The sequence below is a fragment of the Phalaenopsis equestris genome, unplaced genomic scaffold (genome assembly GCF_001263595.1).
Source record: "Phalaenopsis equestris unplaced genomic scaffold, ASM126359v1 Scaffold000387, whole genome shotgun sequence".
Taxonomy (NCBI): Eukaryota; Viridiplantae; Streptophyta; class Magnoliopsida; order Asparagales; family Orchidaceae; genus Phalaenopsis; species Phalaenopsis equestris.
The window spans coordinates 257,047-277,090 of NW_018164829.1; the positions used below are offsets into that span (position 1 = coordinate 257,047).

The window sequence follows — 20,044 nt, forward strand, 5'->3', positions numbered from 1 at the left end:
ACCTCGATATGATGCTCAAAGTGTTGCAAAGTTTTTGAAAACAAACATATTTTGTATATTTGGGATGTCGAGAGCTATCATAACTGATGGGAGAAGTCATTTTAGAAATTTCATAATCGAGAAGTTAATTTCATAATAGAGAAGTTATTAAAAAATATCATATAAATCATAAAATTGCTACTGCTTAGCATCCTCAAACAAGTGGTTTGACTAAATTCTTTAAAATATCATATAAATCATAAAATTGCTACTACTTAGCATCCTCAAACAAGTGGTTTGCTAAATTCTTTAATCGAGAAATTAAAATAATTATGGAAAAATTTGTGAATCCAACAAAAATGGATTGGTCAGTCAAACTTGACTATGCTTTGTGGGCTTATAGGACTGCATACAAAACTCATATAGGAATGTCCCCATATAGGCTAATATTTGGGAAAGCATGTCAGTTGCCAGTTGAACTTGAGCATAAAGCATATTGGGCGATTAAAGAGTTCAATTATAATTTGAAAAAAGCTGGTGATAAAAAAGATGCTGGTGATAAAAGATTATTGCAATTAAATGAGCTTGAAGAGATAAGGAATGAATCTTATGAAAGTGCTAAGATTACAAAGAAAAGATAAAGAAGTGGTATGATCAAATGATTCTTACTAAAAATTTTCAGCAAGGGCAACAAATTTTGCTATATAATGCAAAGTTAAGATTATTTCCAGGCAAACTTAAGTCCAGGTGGATGGACCCAATTGTTGTGATAAAAGTTTATCCTTATAAAGCTGTGGATATTAAAGATCCTAAGACTGATAAAGTGTTTAAAGTGAATAGTCATAGACTGAAACCTTATTTTGTAGGGGATCAGCATAAATTTAATGAAGGAATGATGTTGTGTCAACCAGAATAAACATTGGTTACGTCGGACTGTCGACGTAAAACCAAACGTTTTATGGGAGGCAACCTATAGTTATCATTATGTTTTTTCTTTGAATGTTGTTTGTGTGTGATTAAGAAAATTGGGGTAGTATTTTTGAGACTATTATGTGTTAGTATTGATTTTAAGACTTTATTTAGTAACCTTGACATGTTAGAATGAGAATTTGGACGTTTAGTTGATTGGTGCAAAAGTGTGCACTAGCGCTTAAGCGCCAATATTCGGCGCTTAAGCGCAGCAGTTAAAAAACATGTGCTAAATTATGATTCTAGAAGTCTGCCAATTGATTTGTAAAAACATGTCAAGGCAGTTCTAAGATGTTCCTAGAAGTTATTAGAGAGATTTAGGCCTATAAATAAACGAGTTTTGTGAAGGAATTTCACCTTAGATTTTTTTCAGCCCTAAAGTCTATAATAGAGAGAGATTTTGAGAAGATATCTTCATGGGAGATGGATTTGAAGAAGAAGGAAGAGATTCATTAGTCAAAGTGCACAAGAGATGTATAACGGTTTCTTAGCCGTTAGTATCGAAGAAATATCAGAAAAGATCAACAAAATTGAGTCTACCATGGATTTACTTGAGACTAAGGTAATTGAGATTCATGCACATCTTGAGCAAATTAGATGGCAATTGAAAATATAATTTAGCCATAATAGCTATATAGAGGAAGCAGATAAGGAGATGTTTCTTAAGCAGAAATGGATTGAAGAAGATAATATCAGAGCTCGTCACCACCATCCTTTTTATTAACTTTATATTCTGATTGCCCCAGGAGAGACTAATGAAAGACTGGAGTTTGTCCTATCAAATGAAGAATGGAATTAAGTTCGTGTCAGAGTTTGTTTGTCTGTCAGGAGTCGTTGTATTTATGTGTTAGTGTTTAAGTCTTGTTTTTAGTGTTTATGCTTTTATGTGTTTAATTGTGAATGTTTGTTAAGTGTTTGTGTTTATAAAATTTTCTCATATGAGATTATTTGGAGTGAGAATTAAGTGTTATATGTACTAGTAATAGTTTGTGAATGAATATACTTTTTGTTTATGTGAAAATTAGTGTTATTTTTAGCCTCGAATTGAATTGAGTTATATAGAGAATTTTGAAAGAGAGGAGAGTTAAAGGAGATGAAAGTAGTCATTTAAGTGTTATGAGACCATTTAGAGGTGGTATACTTAGGCAAATAGTGCATTTTACTTAAATTTAAAAATCTCAAAAAATCGTGCATTGGCGCCTAAGCACCACTTCTCTCGCTTAAGTGCGAGGTAACCCGAGAGGCAGACACTTAAGCACCACTTATCCGAGCTTAAACGTCGGTTCATGAAAACTGGTTCACAAACGATTAAAAGTGAAAAATTAACCCAAAAATCACCATTTTTCACCCTCCTGCCACCTTTAACCTTTAAAAATCGCGATTTTGGAGAGCTAGGGCACACTATTAAGTGGAGATTTCTTTGTGGAATTAAGCAAAATTTGCTAGATTCAGATTTCTTAAGGTAAGAACTTTACTTCTATGTAAAAATTTTAGATTTTCACCATGTATTTTGAGTACATTTGGAAGAATTTGAAAATTCACTATTCATGGTGAAAAATGAGGACAAATCTATGGAATTTGCATAAGAAGTGTAGTTTATGCTTTTAGAAGTTTACTTTAGTAGTTTGGACTTGATTTTTGAAGTCATTTTTTGAATTTTATAAAATTGTAGAATGCACCAAGAATGAAGAGGAGTAAAGGAAAGAGCCCTTTTGATTCGAGCAAATTTGTGAGTTCGAAGGCTCAGGATATCTCAAGATAGGTTCACTGATGCGTTGCAATCACAAAAGCTTATCCAAAAGCAGAGGTGTTTTAAAAATCCAGGTGGATCCATGGAGGATTTGATCGTTCGCTAACAATGGAAACGATTCTATTGTTTTTCCGCTATTGCAGTTATATCTGTTGTTAGGGAGTTCTATGCAAACCTCCCTGAAGCTGAAGTTGATAGAGTTATGGTTCGAGGAAGTTGGTACTTTTTTCACCGGAGGTAATCAATTTGTTCTACCATTTTCCACCGGATACTTTATGTTTTTATACAAATCATAGTCCGACTGAGACGGAGCTATATGAGATTATTTCTTATTTGACTGTTGGAAGAGGACTATAGAAAATCACTAATGAGAGGAGAGTCAATTTTTCTACGTCAAAGTTAAGTGCACCTTCGAAGGCATGACACTATTTTATTTTTGCTCGTCTGCTACCAACAAATCATCTCAGTGAAGTTACCAGAGAGAGAGTGATGTTAAATTATTGTATCCAGGAAGGAAAGCTCATCAACATTGGAGCTTGGATATATCAGACTATCATCAGTTCTGCCACTGCCGTTATTACTGTAGGTCTGTGATTTGCTTCCTTGATCTTTTCCTTATGTGAGCAGGCTGGAGTGAAATATGATAGCTGGAAGGAAGTACTGTTGCCTCTAAAGCCTATTACAAAGGTGAATGTGAAAACTTATTCTGAACATTCTATTTTTGGTTGGAGAGGAGGATTTTTAAGGAGCTATAGAATGACAACGTCTGCTGCTCTACCTCTACTGCTTCTACTTCTAGACATGCTAGACCATCTACCTCACGTCCTTCTACTTCTAGAGGTGAGTCTACTGAGACCCAAGATCAATTATTACAGAGGATGATGGACAATATCAACTGTACTGCTGATAAAGTTCAGACTTTAGAGCGTTAGAACATACTAATAAGTATAATAGAAGGAAAAGTGATTATGAAGAGAAATTTCACTCATCTTTAGATAACATCATTAGGGGTAACACAGGAGTGCAATTTCCTCCATATCCTAGATACCCTGATTATGAGTATGCAGATGTCTGGAATAGCGGTGATTCTGAGAATGAGGAGTAGGACTAAGAGATTTATTTTTATATTTTTATTATGTTATGACTATGTAGTCTGGGCTTGCTACATTTGCATTTATGTGTTTATTTGGATTTTGTGATGGTTTGGACTTATATTTAATTATTTTTGTGATGTTTGTATTTTGTTAGTATTTTGTTTTAAATTCTATGGTAGTAATTGTTCCTGTGTGTTTAGTACTGTGTTAGTTAGTTAAGAATTGAATTTAATTCTATATCTTTTGGAAAGTTGAAAATCTTGTTAACTTTAGTTTTAAATTTTAAACTTAGAAAACTGCTACCCTGTATTTTTCTTTAATCTTGTTAGTGTGTTTTGGTGAGGATGTGAATTTAAAGAATGGGTGCTTGGTTTTTTTTTATGTTTGTACCCACTACTTAGATGTCTATTGAATCTCTACATGTTAATTAAAATGAAAATGATAAAAAAAATTGATCAAAAATTAATTTTACTCCATATTTTTAGTTTTATACTTGTAAACTTAGAATATAAAAATTAATGTAAGCATGTTATTTCAATTTACATTTCTTCTTATATGTATCTGATGCTAAACTATTTAATCTGTTAAAAATTTAAGTTTGGAGGGATGAAAAATATTTTCAAAACTTGAATTTTATTTGTGCTCAAATGTGCTACAAGTGAGTTTAATTTGAAAAGAAAAATGATCATGTATATGAAGTTATATTAGGGAAGTAAAAATTGATTTTAAAAATGAGTAAGAAAATTTAGTTAAAATTCTGAGTAATGAAGAAAAACTTTAAGTTAAAAAAATTTTAGTGTAGAAAATGCTAAATATAGTGTAACTATCTTTAGTAAGAAAAGTTATCTTTTTGAAAAATTTAGAAATTTAGACTTTTATATTTATTACTTAAATTTTTTTATTAAAATAATTTTCAAAACTATTATTATATTTATAAGTGAAAGACTTATATTAAGGCTTTGTTTTAGGAAAGGAGAAGTGAAATTCAAAACCATTAAAGGCCTATCCAGATATAATAATCCTTTCCTGAAAAAGAAAATGAAAAGATGAAAAAGAAAATAAAAAGAAAATGAAAAGAAAAAGAAAAAGAAAATAAAAAGAAAAGAAAAAGAAAAAAAAAGAAAAAGAAAAAAAAGAAAAGAATAAGGGTGGAGAAACTTGATGATTAGTGTCTAATCAAAAATTGGTTCCATATTTGAACTTTTTAAAGTATAAGACTTGAGAAACTCTTAAGCTTAAGGATATAATATATTAAGTAAAATTATTCTTAATAAAAATATTTAAGTGGAGATAATAAAAGAACTAAATTCTAAATTTGGAAAATCTGCAATATTTTTGAATTAGATAGGAACTCATATTTTCATATTTCTTAACATTAAATATTTTTAAACTTGAAGTCGGTCTCATTTACTGAATATTTTTCTAAATTAGAATATTATATTTCTAAATCTAAATTTTAGTAACTCCTAAAGAAACTCATATACATATCATACTTATTTAGTTTTTAAACATTGAAGTGCACTTGATGACAAGTAGCATTTTAAGTTTGAGGGATTTTGATACACCTAAAATATATAATATTTTTAGATGCATTTTTATACATATTTTTAAGATATTGCGCTTTAATGGAATGTATTTGTGTGTTATTCTTTCAGGTATAAGTAAAAAGGTGAAAAATACTAAAAGGAGTGAAAAATGATCAAATTTGGAGCAAAAAGGTGAAAATTGTGCAAAAGAGTTTTGGCGCCTAAGCGCCAGATCTGGCGCTTAAGCGCCGATTAAATAGAGAAGGTCATGCCTAAGCATTAGAGGCCCCACGCTTAAGCGCCAGAGATAGTTATTTGGCGGTTTTCTCTATTTGGCCAAATTTTGAAGAGGTATTTAAGGCACCTATTGACTAAAGAGGGTGGTTATGACCACTAGGAATGCAAATATTATTAAAAGACTTGCAAAAGGAGGCATCCCTTGGAGAATACATCAAATTTGGACACATTTGAAGAGTTTCCAAGGCACCTCTTGGGAAATTTATAAAAGAAGGAAGTTGAGACATTTGAAATGGGTGCTTGAAGAGGGAGAGAGTGCTGAGTCTTGAGAAGATCGTGGAGAATCTTGTGGAGAGATTCAAACACCACACAAATTTACTTTATCTTTTTTGTTTTTAGTTTATTTTGAGAGTGTTGTAAAAGAGAAGAGATTCAAAGGAACTTCGAGAGTTTGGTGGAGGATTTGAGATAAGTTTTTATTTTCTGTTTTGAAATACTTCTGGTTTTAATTGAGATTTCTTGTTGGTTTGACAATGATTTCTACTTTTAAACTAAAGTGTGGTTTTATTTTCTCCATGAATTCGAAGTAGTTTTCTTTATCTTTCTCCTTAAAATGATAAATAATTAAAGTGTTGGATGGAAGTTGCGAACAGTATTAATCTTTAATTGTGGAAGAAGTTGTGATGATTTAAATCCATGAACTTCATTTACTTCTTGGTTTGGCCTATCCATATGTTAAAATTTGTTGTGAGAACATGTAAGAACCGCGCTAGTATTGTCTCATTCAATAATTGGAAAGAATCACATGAGGTTGTATTAATGAGAATGTAATTCATATAATTTAGTGCAAATAAATAGGGAAATAATCGTTGAAGGGTGTAGAGTTAGAGGACTTTAAAGTGACAGGTTAAAGCCCCCAACTTGGTTTATTATTTTAGGTTCTGATACGAGATGTTAGTCTCGAAGTGAAGGGAATCGAGGGAACTCTAAAGTGAGAGCTGGTATCTTCTCTGCCTAGCCGGTCTTCAGAACTATTCAAACTTTAAATTAGCCAATGTTCTTTATAGCATCTCTAGTAAGGGTAAAAAAAATAATTGCTCCTTTTTGGCACAACACAATGTGCATACTACCACAACAGAATTCCTATGCTTATTACTGATTCATGATAAGGAGAAAGATTTTTTCAAATTTAGTGATTTTCTTTTACATAAACTCAAGTTATCTTTTTAAATTGAAAAATACCAGTCAAAATATCAAAAATACCAAAAAAATTTGAATTTTAATTACTGCAAATACATCTCTAATTTAAGTAATTGATAGTTTAAGTAATTGTCTTTTTAAAATAGAAATTTTGTTGTTCAATAGAGCATATTGCATAATTTTTCTGTGAGTTCGATATTCATGTCTTAATCAAAAAGTTCTATATTACTTGATAATGATACGTATACCTAGTATCCCAATATATATATAAATTGAAAAGTTAAATTCTTATTTTCTTTAAGATCAAGTTTTGACTCTCTTCCAAAGTAACGAAATATAAGTGAAAATATAATCAGAGACATTGTTATACTGTCGCGTATAAACAATCGAGATCACCCACCAAAACTAGTTTTGGTAGAAAATCAGATCTTCACCAAATTTATTCGTCACCTTCACCTTTGGCTCCATTGTTAGTACTATACTTTTTTTGTATGCACAAATGTCTTCAAGTAACTCAATTTCAAATGACATAAGAGAAGACCTTTCACTTTTTGACACAAAATTAAAGAGTTGCAGGGAATAGTTGCAAGGTATGCAGATCAATGGAAGTAAACTGACCCAAAGTATAGATAATAAATCAGTGAAGGAGAGAGGAAGAGAGATTTGAAAAGCACAAAACCCTTTTTTCCCTTATAGGGTACTTAGGGAATTAAAAACATTGCAAAGTCATATATTGATCTCCATAAATTCACATCAATTCAAAGCAAAATTTGAGAAAATGAAATGACAGATAAGATTTCAAATTTTGACAAAATAAATTTTTTTATTTATTCAAGATAAGAAATATTTTACACTAGGTTCTTTGGTCTCCTTAGCTGATACAAGACCACGACTCACTAGACTTTAATACAGGACTCACCCCCCAAACTTAAACCTCTCAACACTCTATTCCTCTATCCAAAATTGAAAGATTGAATATGCTACCCAGACTTCTATCAACTCTGTTCAAAGAGTATCCATGTTAGTCCGGAGAGCTGCCAACTTGATCATATATTTCTAGCAAAGAGCTGTCAGTTCTTCATTTAGGTACGTTATGGCAACCTTCCTCTACAGGAAAGCTTTCAGAGTCAAGGAGCCCACAATTACGTCCATTCGACAAGCAAGCAATTTTTGTGATCCTCACCTACCATCGATCTCCCTCTCGATGTCTGCAGTACTAGACAGAAGACTTGAGGAACCTCTGCTAGGGCAGAAGCTAACAATCCCTCAACCACCCCTGAAACCAAGGAATGACTAGCTTCCATCATCGATGAGCTTAATGATCTACACGATATGATCTGTCGGAAGAATCAAATGTAAAAAAAAAATAGTAAAAAAACTACTCAATTAAAGAGATCAAGTTTCCTCGTACTAGGGATCTGCTCTACTTCAGACGATCAGAGACACTGACCCATAAGAGGTTGAACAACCGTCTGGCTAGTCTAAAAAACTAATGGAATGGAACTGTACCCTCATGTGGCTGGACCTATGTCTCTTTGACCACCTGTACTGATTGTTGAGTTGCTTGTTAATGGATAGATGCAGGGGCAAGGACCATCGCACCAGTGGGGTACACGTATGCCTTGCTTCCCATCTCACAATAGATCGACATCAAGTCAGATGACTCAGTTGCTTCCTACAGTTCCTCCACCCTTTGTTTGTTACGACCCACTTATTTGACCTGCTTTTCTCTCTCTGGTTGGCTCCCTCTTTTCAGTCTCTTTGTGCCAACCCGTCGGCCAGTTGCCTCTTTACCACAGGCTGACTACTCTCTGATTTCCTTTTCTCCCCTCTATCCATGAGAAGGAGGAATTTCCCTAACAAAATTCTGAAGGCCTTCATCATGACCGCCTCATTTACCATCTTAGCAGAAGACTTCTTGCTACTCACCTTAGGTATCTCTCCTATTAACATCTGATTGAAGGGTAGAAAACTAAGAAAAATTGATGGAGAAGTACTGATCACGCCTTATATATAGGGACTGCAGGCATGAAAATACATAAAGTGTAATTATTAAAAATACTTTTTAAGAAATAAATAAGTCAATTTTTGTATTTAATTATCTTATTTTTAACAAAACTGTTGCTTTCAAGAAGGAAGAGAATCAGTTAACTTAATATGTACTTAAAAAATATGTTCTCACAAATCTAGAGAAAATCCAAATGGCCTTGCTTATGAACATCAAAGGATAGTGTATTGGAATACTCAAAAGATGGAAACATCAAGAGATGTTGATGTTTCCTTCGGTCAGAACTACGAGCCAACCAAACAGATAGCCGAACAAAGAAATAGAAGGAACCCAATCTAAGGGAGAATTGTTCATGACCAACTCCCCCAGCTGATTATAGAACTCCTCAAAAAAATGGTCAAAGGGATCCCCATAAAATGCCTTTTTGATCCTTTGAGATGGCCCTTTGTTAAAGGAGGTTTGCCGTCAGATTAAGTTGGCACACCCTTATCTTGACGACCCAAGTTCACCATAATGACAGGAGGGCCTCTACTCAGGATTCCTTCGAGAGGACTGGCCGAAGGCTTTCAAACGACCAATTGAAAAGATTACCAGGCCATTAAATGCCCCTATTCAAGAAGTTATGAATATGAAATGATACTGATATCTTTTATTAATATGAAAGGGTGTCAGAGTCAGCTACAAATGTGAAAAGTTGTCATAATAACCTGCAACGTTTCTTTTAAGATAGGGAGAAACAGTGAAGACGGAATACCGCTGAAATCTATAAATAAGTAATCATTTCTCCAATAAAAGTATTTTATTTACTCTATCAAAACTCTTGCATTATTGTGCAGTCGCTTTCTCTTTGTCTCTCTCCTTTTCTCTCATCCATCCTATGCTCCATGCCTTTGGTATGATTCACATAACGTATATGAATTCAACAGTCAGTGAAAGGTTTTGCATTAAGAAAAATACATATTATATACATAGTGTGCTTTGTAATATCATAACTTAGAAAAATGAATTCTAATCTTCAAATTGCTAAATGCCACATGGTTGAATGTATGATTCTATTTTCTAGTATTTTTTTGAACAAAATTCTTGAAAAAAAATAACTTCTATGATAGTGTAATATCATAAATAGAACACAAGTTTAAACATGAAAAATTTCCGTAACAATTACACAAAAATTTATGATTTAGGCGTATATGATAACAACTCACTAAGCAATATATAAAAGGTTGTAAATAGTCTAACTAATTAAAACTTATAAACAATACAAAATTTTAAATTATTAATTAAGATGATTAAGAAATAAAATGATTTTGTGAGAATCAACAAGTAAAAAGTTTCTGCTTCTCACAAGATTTAATCCAAAAATTGTGGAAACAATGAATATCACACCCACACAATTGAAAGCACACTAAATGAAAAAAAAGGGGAAAAAAGATGATTTAAGATGAGAGAAAAGGGAGTGAAATGAGAGAATAATTGAAATTAGGAAGAGGTGAGGAAGTAAGAGGAGATGGGGGTATTTATAGGTAAAAACCTCTAACAACTACATCTCGTAAAACCACTTTCTTCTCAATGGTTGCTGGCGTGCAATAAAAGTAAGAGCAAAGTAGTAAAACTTACGTCTATGTGGTGCAACATTTCTACCATATAGAAGACAAATCATGCCCGTTGAATTTGAAATTATCTTGTAAAGCACACCCAATGATCGGAGCGGGTAGGAACCTTTAGAGAAACGTAGAGAGAGAGACAGACAAAGAAGATTAAAGAATAAAAGAGCAAACACAGACTTGCCCCGTTGGGACAAAATTATTTTATTGTAATTAGGACATTATAAAAGAGAAAGAAGGGGAGAAAGATCTTCCAACAAAAATGGGTCTAGAAAGGGGAGTGTAGTAGGCAAAAGCTTGGAGAGGGAAAACACCCCTGATGTATGTTATGAACCCCCTAGCTATAGAAGATAGAGGGCCAAAAGATAGAAAATTACATATTTGCCCCTGCTTTTAATAGATGGTTTACTGGACATTATTGTCTTTTGTTGTGACTTTTCGTATTTGTAATTGATCTTGATATCTTTTTGTGTACCTGAACCTTTTGGTTGGCAGATCCTAGAGTTGGTCTTCTATCTTGTTCGGGTATCAGACAACCTTCGCGCTGGAAAACCGGTTGACTTTGAGAGCGATAGTCGGTCGGCTTGCTTGTTCCATCATGAGTTTTGGAGTTCATTGTGAGAGCAGTTGAGATAGCCTCACATTGATAATTATGAGATTGCTGGAGATACTCAACTTGTACGATCGTTTGCATGGATACCTGTTTCTGGTCGTCTGAAAGCCCTTCGTTTAGCAAACCCTCACTCGTGCAACCCTTTTATTCCTATATTTTATTAGTTGTGAGAGCCTTCCTTCCAACTAAAATTTAAGAAAAATCATTTTAAAAAAGTTTGTCAATACTCTCACCAAAGCTTTCATGTAGCACTTAGCTCATGTAGCTTTCATCCAAATTTAGCAAAATTGTGCACCAATATGTTCCATGAGAAAGACTTTTCACATGTTTAATATTAGTACATGAAGTCAAAGTAGTCTCGCCTATATCCATAGAAGTTCATGAGATCCTACACGCAGCAAAAAAATCACACCGATTATAAACATAAGAAAGCAAAATATTAGCCTTCCCGGTGGGTTCAACCAACACCAATTCCCTCACCTAAATCCAAATATATCAAACCACCAGCTCCATCGAGGCCATCAAGTTGGTGGGCTACTCCACGCGCCTGCAATGGATGCCACGTGTAGACATGAACGGTGAGGATTTAATATGATATCCCTTCCTATTCGGGGCAACCTTTTCCTCATTCTTTAAATGGAGAGAAGCTCTCCTCCCCGATCATGGGAAAGATGTATGTGGCATGGTTCGTTGAGTTCCGTTACCAACTCCTCGTATACCGGATTCATGATATTTACATTTCTATCCTCCAAAATCCCACAACTATTTTAAATTCTTTTGCAATTTAATACTCCTACTTGCAAACTACTCCACTGTTCAATTCGTTGAACAATAAATTTTGATTCCAATGATTTTTTAAATTTCATAATTTATGTATGTAATATATAAGTAATTTATTTTTTATATTTTACTCATTTAAAAATAAATTCAATCATTTTAAAATACATTCTAACTGTTCATAATATGTCAAAATTGGTATTTTTTTTTTCCAAATTTGAAAAAGATTTTAAAAACTACACTCAATAGACTGTAATAGTTACTAGCGATTTAAGAAAAAAAAGTATCTTCGGAGGCAATCGATAAAATTTGAACAATACAGCGAGAAGATTAGCATGACCCCTGCGCAAGGATGACATCAATAAATCGAAAAATATAACTGCGCTTCAAATCTTTTTTTTCAATACATATTAAAAATAATTTTTGAATAAAAAATAAAAAGTATCTTTAACCCTCTGGAAAATAGTCTTATTAATTGAAAATTTAATTAAATTGAAAATTTAATTAAGCCTCTAAAATTATAAATTTAAATTACATAGTTTATAATTTAAAATTTATTGTAAAAGAAAAAAAAAAGAAAAAAAAAAAAAAACTGCACCGTGATGAAAAACATTGGCAGGTTCCGGTAGAACTTAAACAGTCGCACCTATATAATGCGCGAAGGGAACAGCAGTATAAGTAATTTATTTTTTATATTTTACTCATTTAAAAATAAATTCAATCATTTTAAAATACATTCTAACTGTTCATAATATGTCAAGATTGGTATTTTTTTTTTTCCAAATTTGAAAAAGGTTTTAAAAACTACACCCAATAAACTTTAATAGTTACTAGAGATTTAAGAAAAAAAAAAAGACTCTTCTGAGACAACCGATAAAATTGGAACAATGCAACAATACAGAAAAGATTAGCATGACTCCTGCGCAAGGATGACGACACTAAAACGAAAAATTTAAGAAATTAAAAACAGACTGTGTTTCAAAGCTTTTTTTTTTTCAATACATATTAAAAAAAAATTGAATAAAAAATAAAAGGTATCTTTAACCCTCTAGAAAATACGTCTTATTAATTGAAAATTTAATTATGTCTCTAAAATTATAAATTTAAATTACATAGTTTATAATTTAACATTTATTGTAAAAGAAAAAAAATGCAATGCGATTAAAAACAAATGCAGGTTTCGGTAGAACTTAAACAGTCGTACCTATATAATGCGCGAAGGGAACAGCACCTCAAAGGCGGCTCTGCGTCCCCCAACTCTCATTTTCAAAGCTCCGGCTTACCCTTCTCTCTCCTTCTGCTTCTCTCCCGCTTCGAGTTTTTGAAGAAGAAGTGGAAATGGAAGCGTCTCCTTCGTCCAATATTGCGAGTGTTTTCCACCTCCGAAACGCAGCCTTCGATGAAACTTATCGTCACATATCTTCGCTGTATCTTGGAATTCTAGCTATTTGGTGCTTCTTTACAGTCTGCTGGGCTGTTAACACTTGGAGAAATCGCGATCTGGTTTTTGACGCTGCTCTTGAATGAATTTTTTTGGCAGTAGTTGTTTGACAATCTGTATGGCAGAAGTGTTTGGTTGATTTTTTTTCCCCCCTAGCTCATTTATTCTAGGGAATGGTGATGTTTGAACTGATTTGTCTGGATTTTTATTATAGATCAACCATCTGCACTGTGTTATGGCGGCTGTTCCCCTGATTAAGGTCGTGCAGCTAGGCTTTTCCTTTTCATTTTGGTAAGTGGCTTCCTGGAGTGAATGTTGCTCTATTAAATTTTTTTAACGTGAGGTTACATTTCGTAGGTTAAGTGAAAGTTGTTCTATGCTTTAGTTGTCGCATGCATTAATTGATCTCTCCTCTCATTAATCTTTATTCAAATTACTCCTGTAATTTCTTTTGTGCGCTTTATTGAACTCATTAGGAAGAAAATAATCATGCTGGCGAAATTTAACTATCAGCCAATTGTTGCGCTTTGTGTTCCCGTAAATTTCTATATACACAGAGATGAAATGAGGATCTGGAATGATCATAAATTTGTTATCGCTTTCGTACGGGACAAATATAACTGGGCCTATGAAAGTTTCTTCTTTGGAAGTTCAGAAACGGTTATGCTGATTGGCGTGCTGATTGGTATGTGGCTTAAAGACTAATAACCATGCAGACAAGTTTCAATAAATTGAAGAAAGGAATTTTCAGATATATTATGGAAATACCTTTTTTTAAGGCTTTTATAGGTAATGATATTGACCAGCTGATGCTACTTTTGAATTATAAAGCTACTCTAAATATTTGCTATAAGGCTAAAGATTTTGAATAGTGAGTTCTTTTATTGTACTAGAATGTGCTGAATTTTCTTCGTTCGAATTAAACTAATGATCGATCCCCACAGATACCATTAAATAAGGCTCATATTCTTATTTGAGTCCATAATATTCAACATTTGAAGTTTTCGTTGAAATTATATTCATCCAGTTAAGAGTTTGTAGTTGCAATGCTTAATCAGAATCCAGCCTGAAGCTTGCCACATACACGTTTCTAGCATAATCTTGTGCTTTATGACTTAAATATGCTAGTTCGCTTACATATTCATGTTTTACTTGCAATCGTCTTTAAAAAAAATGCAAAGCATGGTTTTGCCAAATGCTGTTTAAATTGCTACCTTGTTCTGAGAATCCTGAAATTAATGCCTTGTGCAGGTACTCGTGCGTTAAACTTCAGATTTGCTCTTTGTGGATGTCTTTTGGAGTCTATGTAACTGGAATACTTTTTCAAACAGCATCATTTATGTCGTTCATGCTCATATCACATGGTTATTGCATCATCTATGAGCGTCTTTCTGTTCCTGAGAGGCGCATGACTGCTGCATTGGGTTGTGGTCTATACTTAACTCTTGTTGGCTATAAAGCTGCCATTCCTTACTTCACAGTAATTCCTCTTCATCTGTTTTCTACATCTAACACCAAGTATTAGTAACTGTAGAGTTTATTGCTTCTAATTATTTGCTTGCAGTTTGTTGTTGTTCAGTACTTTCGTCATAATTTGGACTTCCTGTTATGTGCAGATCTTTGCTTTACTGAACTATTCTCTGTATTTTTATTTGATCTTCCGCCACATCTCCCAAAATCTCCTTGTTTTGCGGGAACAGTTAAACTCAATGGAAGATGTGGATGTACAAAGCATGCACAATACCCTGCGCATGAAATACAGTTTGTTCAAGTATGTGATATAAATTTAATGCGGTGCAATTTCTAATATCCAACAAGTTTTTATTTTCCTGATTAAGTTGGTCCTGCTCTGCTGATGTTGAACTTTTCAATCAATCAGGAAGTTCAAAGGCACGATGCAAATTGTAGCTGTTGTTGAATTTTTGGTAAGAAATGCACAGTTTTGCTTATTATTTATAATGATTTTGAAGGCTTTCAAGCAATGCTAAAATCTAGAAATTCAGGTCTATATGAATGTTGCTGAAGCACCAGATAACTATTGGTTACGTTTATTGGTTCGGGAATCTGCGCAGTTCTGCATTTTTCTTTACATTGGGTATGCTTTTGCTTCTTTTTCAGCACTTTCATCTCTCCATTCAAATGCACCCATAAACTTTTTCTGTTCTGTTGATGCAATCGTTGACAATTATTTTCTACATATTTATAGAGTAAGAGAAATTTTATGATAATTTGGTTTCCTAACGATGGGTTCATGATGAAGCTGTCAAATTTTATAGTTTTTTTCATTTTTGTTTAGGTGGACTTTCAGAGCATTAGGACCATCACCCCATTTCTCTGTTATGCCTATCTTGAAGTCCAAATGGGAGATGGAAGTGCCCCCTATATATAGCATCGTATGTAACCCATCCTGTACAATATCAAATGTTTTCATTGATTGTTGAATGAATTCGAGGTCCATTCTTAGTAATGCATTTACTTGCATTGTTTATTTATATTGCTTTCTTGCAAATTGTAGAGTAATCATAAACTCATCTCGATTAAACTAAAATATATAGAGCATGAAACCATTTCTATTAAAGTTGAAGTGGACTTTCAGATTGGCACCGAGCCATGAATCAAGCATTCACGGTAAACTGATAAAAGCATGTTGGGCTGGAGCGTATCAGCGATAGTATGTTCACATTTATTAGTGGAATAAGAGCAGCTGCCTTAAAAAATTATATTATCATTTGCATGTTGTTTCAAGAGGGTAGCATATTAAGCATATTGCAGAATTTAGGGGAAGTTTTTAGATGCTATTTATGAAATAAAACAAAAATCAACTAGGAATCAGCTTTAATGATCTTCACAAAATATGTTTTCAATATGTCCAGCAATTTATTAATTCAGGTTTAGGTTAGTTGACTAACCTAGGACTTCATGTCTAACTATTATTATTCATTTAGGAAATGGATGCTACTGATTTCAATAATCTGGCGTTCAGAGACTGGCAGTTTGGTGTGGTGAGTCATCTTAACTGTACTTCTTTCGACTCACCGAGAAAAATTCATAACTTATCTTACCTAATGCTAACTTTGTCTACTCTCCCGCATATTGCATTTTTGCAGCCAACTTCTCGTCCAGCCCAGCTCAAAAGCTCCGTTGATCCATTGTTGATTTTAGTTCAAAATCCTTGTAGTGTGAGCAAAGTAACTCCAGATATTCTCATGAGGTCAAAAATCCCAACATATTATGCTCCTACTGCTGCGGAGCCTCTTAATAACGGCCATCAGGTTTAGTTTCGAAGATGATCATATGGGACAGTACTAACCAACTCAGTGAACGGGCGCATGATTTAAAGCCTTCGCTAAAGACGAAATCCACAATATAACCAGTTTATTCTTCTCATGTAAAATATTCAGAAAAAAATATGTGAATGTTTTAGTTATTATGAGTAAAAAAGAGCATGTAACGCTTGCACATATCCTGCCAGCTGCTCACCCATTCTCAGCCATAAATTGTTCAGCAATTTTCTTTTACAAATTCTTCCTGAAGATCATCATGTAAATCTCAAATTAGGACTAATCTGCGGGAAATATTGTATATCTTCAGAGTTGTATATTATTTCCTCAAAAATTCATGTAATTTGTGTTCATCTAATGCACCAAGAGAAATTGAACTTGTCATGATTTTGTCATCTTGCTAGGCAAACGACTGAAATTTCTGTATTTCAAAAGAATACATTAGAAATGAAAGTCGTTTATATTGAATCTTTCTCTAATAATCATGAATAACCACACAGATTAAATATTAACTTATGAATTTAAATTAAAGACATGAAGAATAAACTGCTATTTCAGATGCAAATACTTTTTGATGTTATCTGCCATTAAAAAAAAAAAAAGATAGAAGGGTAACAAATATTATTGGGTTTTAATCAATATTTTATTGCTGTAAAGTGCCAGGTGAACATGATGTTTATTACCTAACAAATAAATAAGTTAATTTTTCCCACAGATCAAATACTCATAAACTACATGCCTTTGGCAACTATAAAGTAAGAATGTGAGCCACTTTAGGCAAATTATTTGTACCACATGTAAACACTAGATTGGCTCACCCCTTCATCTTGACCACACAATTGTGTCATTCAATTAATATTTTGATTTCTTGTGTTTTATGATGACTTCATCATCACTATCACTGTAACGGACTCTTTTCTTTGATTTTAATTCACTGTTCTTTGGTAGTTGTGACTTTGAGCTTTCTGGCCTGTTGATCTTCTGAGATTTAACAGGAGTTCCTTTTCGCAGTTGCTGTTGCTTCCTTTGTTTTCTTTCGTATGCCTTCTTGGCTCTATCAGGAGACAGCATTCCATGCTCCATCATCCTGTGTTAAGGTACAAATACCATATCACATGTTATTTTATGCGCAGTGATCTAAAATCTTTTTATGTCAAGGCAATAAGTTAGCACCATTTTCATACATCATTGGTTTCAACAAAATGATTCATTAGAAACTACCAGTTGCTTGTGCAAAGCAAAGCATTTCAGCGTTCTATTACTGTATAAATTTTGCTTGGCAATAGAAAGGCAAGAAGCTGCATTATAAAACGTTAGGATCAGAAGCAGAACAAACATGTTCTTTCTTAATTTTTTTTATTGAATGATTTCCCAACAAATGAAGACTGAGCCTAAATATAAAATGTTCGAACACTTGTAACCCCGAACATTTCTAAAACTTAAAATGTCATTTCATGTCTGAGCTTTTCCAGATTCTTCAAGTTGAACAAAGTAACCAAAATGGATTTCATTTCATTGCTAAATAGCACAGTACATAAACAATATTACTTAACAAAACTACAGCTAAAGACTGAACTTACCATTGGCACATTGTAGAACCAACTGTTACCAAAAATACAGTCCCGAACATTTCTAAAACTTAAAATGTCATTTCATGTCTGAGCTTTTCCAGATTCTTCAAGTTGAACAAAGTAACCAAAATGGATTTCATTTCATTGCTAAATAGCACACAGTACATAAACAAAATATTACTTAACAAAGCTACAGCTAATGACTGAACTTACCATTGGCACATTATAGAACCAATTGTTACCAAAAATCCAGTGAAAGTACATCACAGGGCATTATACTAGAAACTTCGTAAGAGCAATAACATCTGCCTAAAAGAGCTATAATTTTGTCACTTTTCTCTTAAATCATTGTTTTCATTGATTGAATAATATAATTATAAGACTACAAACAATTTCTTTTGACAGAATTTCCAAAAGACTTCTTATTAGCGAGAAGCGAAGCAGAAATAGTCATGTTGGTTTTCTATATTGTCTGACTAAAAAAATTGGTGAAGACCTACATGAAGGTTAAATTTAGTAAAATTGGGATTGCGAATGAAAAAGATGTTTTATGATAATGTGGTAGAAATGGAGTAAAATTGGGATTGCGAATGAAAAAGATGTTTTAAATGACCCCGGTATTGGATCATATATTGCATAAAAAAATCATGTACTTCGGACACATTGGTAAGTAGTTTATTGCAAAAACTGCATTAAATCAAGCCAGTGAAACTCTGCATTAAAGAATCACACAAGGGCAGATAAAAATTCATGCGAGCATACAAAAACATACCAAAATTCAGCCATCTCACTAGTTGGAATCTGCTTTGACAATGATTCATAGAATATTCTCAACGGCTCTCTCTGTGAAATAACAATTGATTTTTCATATAAGATACGCAATCACTGCATATAGCAAACTAAATTTGTAAGAAATTAACTATTTAATCGACAACAGAAGACCTCTTCAGGAAGATCGTACTTCTGCCCAGGCAGAGTATAGACTTTCTTTGCAGATTTTGTCTTAATTGTTGCAGTTGTTGTGGTTGCCTTTGTGGTGGTCGTTACTGCCTTCCCTTTCCCCTTCAACACATAGTTGTAATTTATATCGTAAACACAACTGAAGTAACCAAACTAATACCAAAGTTTTAAGAAAGCAACTCAATTAAAAAATCCATTTTAAAAAAATATCAGTGCAAGTCAACCAAATCATATTTATGAATTGGATTCATTAAATCATTAGCACATGAACCAAATTCGTCAAAATTTTGAACTCATTTAAAGAAGCATTTTCATCTAGTCGCCAATTAGCTGACCCATGGAACTTGCCAAATGAAAGAATCAAAATGCCAAAAGTTAGTCGCATAAACTTCCTAAGAGAACTCGCTAGATAATACATCCAAGAGAATTCATATTGAGAAACTCATCTTGGAAGTTATCAAAAGTTGCCCAAGTACTTAGCTGTAAGCTAGCAAGACAGATATTTTTATAATAAGCTTTATCAAACATTATTATGTAAATTTATTTATATTACTCAAATTTAGTTATTCCTATAGAGCTGAATGTTAAACAAAACATATAAATAGAAGGTTAGAGGATGAGGTTAATAATTCACTGTTAGAAAATCTAATAAAATCTTCAAAGCTTCTCTCTTTAGTTTTCTTTTTTTCATCTCTACTCTCCCTTTTCGACTCAATTTATGCTCGTTAATAGGGTCTTGCTGACGTCAATGGACAAACATTGATTCAATATAAATATCGTGTCATCTAATGTTGCTTACATTATTCTCATCAAGCACTTCTTATGGTTCATGTCTTACCCCTACAACCCTCAAGTTACTTAAATAATTGTGCTATCTCATGTTGCTTACATTATTCTCATCACAACATTCTCTTAAATCCAATAGAGACTCTTATCATGTACTTATCATAAACTCCCTGCCCCCTCCCTTTTCCACATCATGAGCACTTTTCACCCTTCCCATCTTAACCCCCCTCATATATATATATATATAT

At 33.1% G+C, this 20,044-nt stretch overlaps 2 protein-coding genes across 2 annotated transcripts in view; one reads left to right on the forward strand and one right to left on the reverse strand.

Annotated features, from left to right (window-relative positions):
• Positions 1-13,007: 13,007 nt before the first annotated feature.
• On the forward strand, positions 13,008-16,838 carry LOC110026621. The gene is made up of 9 exons (XM_020727625.1): positions 13,008-13,269; positions 13,413-13,489; positions 14,450-14,678; positions 14,815-14,969; positions 15,078-15,123; positions 15,202-15,293; positions 15,495-15,591; positions 16,144-16,200; positions 16,306-16,838. The coding sequence occupies exons 1-9, from the start codon at positions 13,096-13,098 to the stop codon at positions 16,474-16,476; spliced, it is 1,098 nt and encodes a 365-aa protein (XP_020583284.1). The 5' UTR covers positions 13,008-13,095; the 3' UTR covers positions 16,477-16,838.
• A 265-nt stretch (positions 16,839-17,103) lies between these two features.
• LOC110026617 overlaps positions 17,104-20,044 on the reverse strand; it is a 3,913-nt gene continuing 972 nt past the window's right edge. Inside the window, exons 2-4 of the mRNA XM_020727620.1 lie at positions 18,993-19,112; positions 18,823-18,893; positions 17,104-17,566 (exon numbers count right to left, since the gene is read on the reverse strand). Coding sequence (XP_020583279.1) covers positions 17,332-17,566; positions 18,823-18,893; positions 18,993-19,112 — 426 coding nt within the window. The 3' untranslated portion in view covers positions 17,104-17,331. The remainder of the gene's footprint in view (positions 17,567-18,822; positions 18,894-18,992; positions 19,113-20,044) is intronic.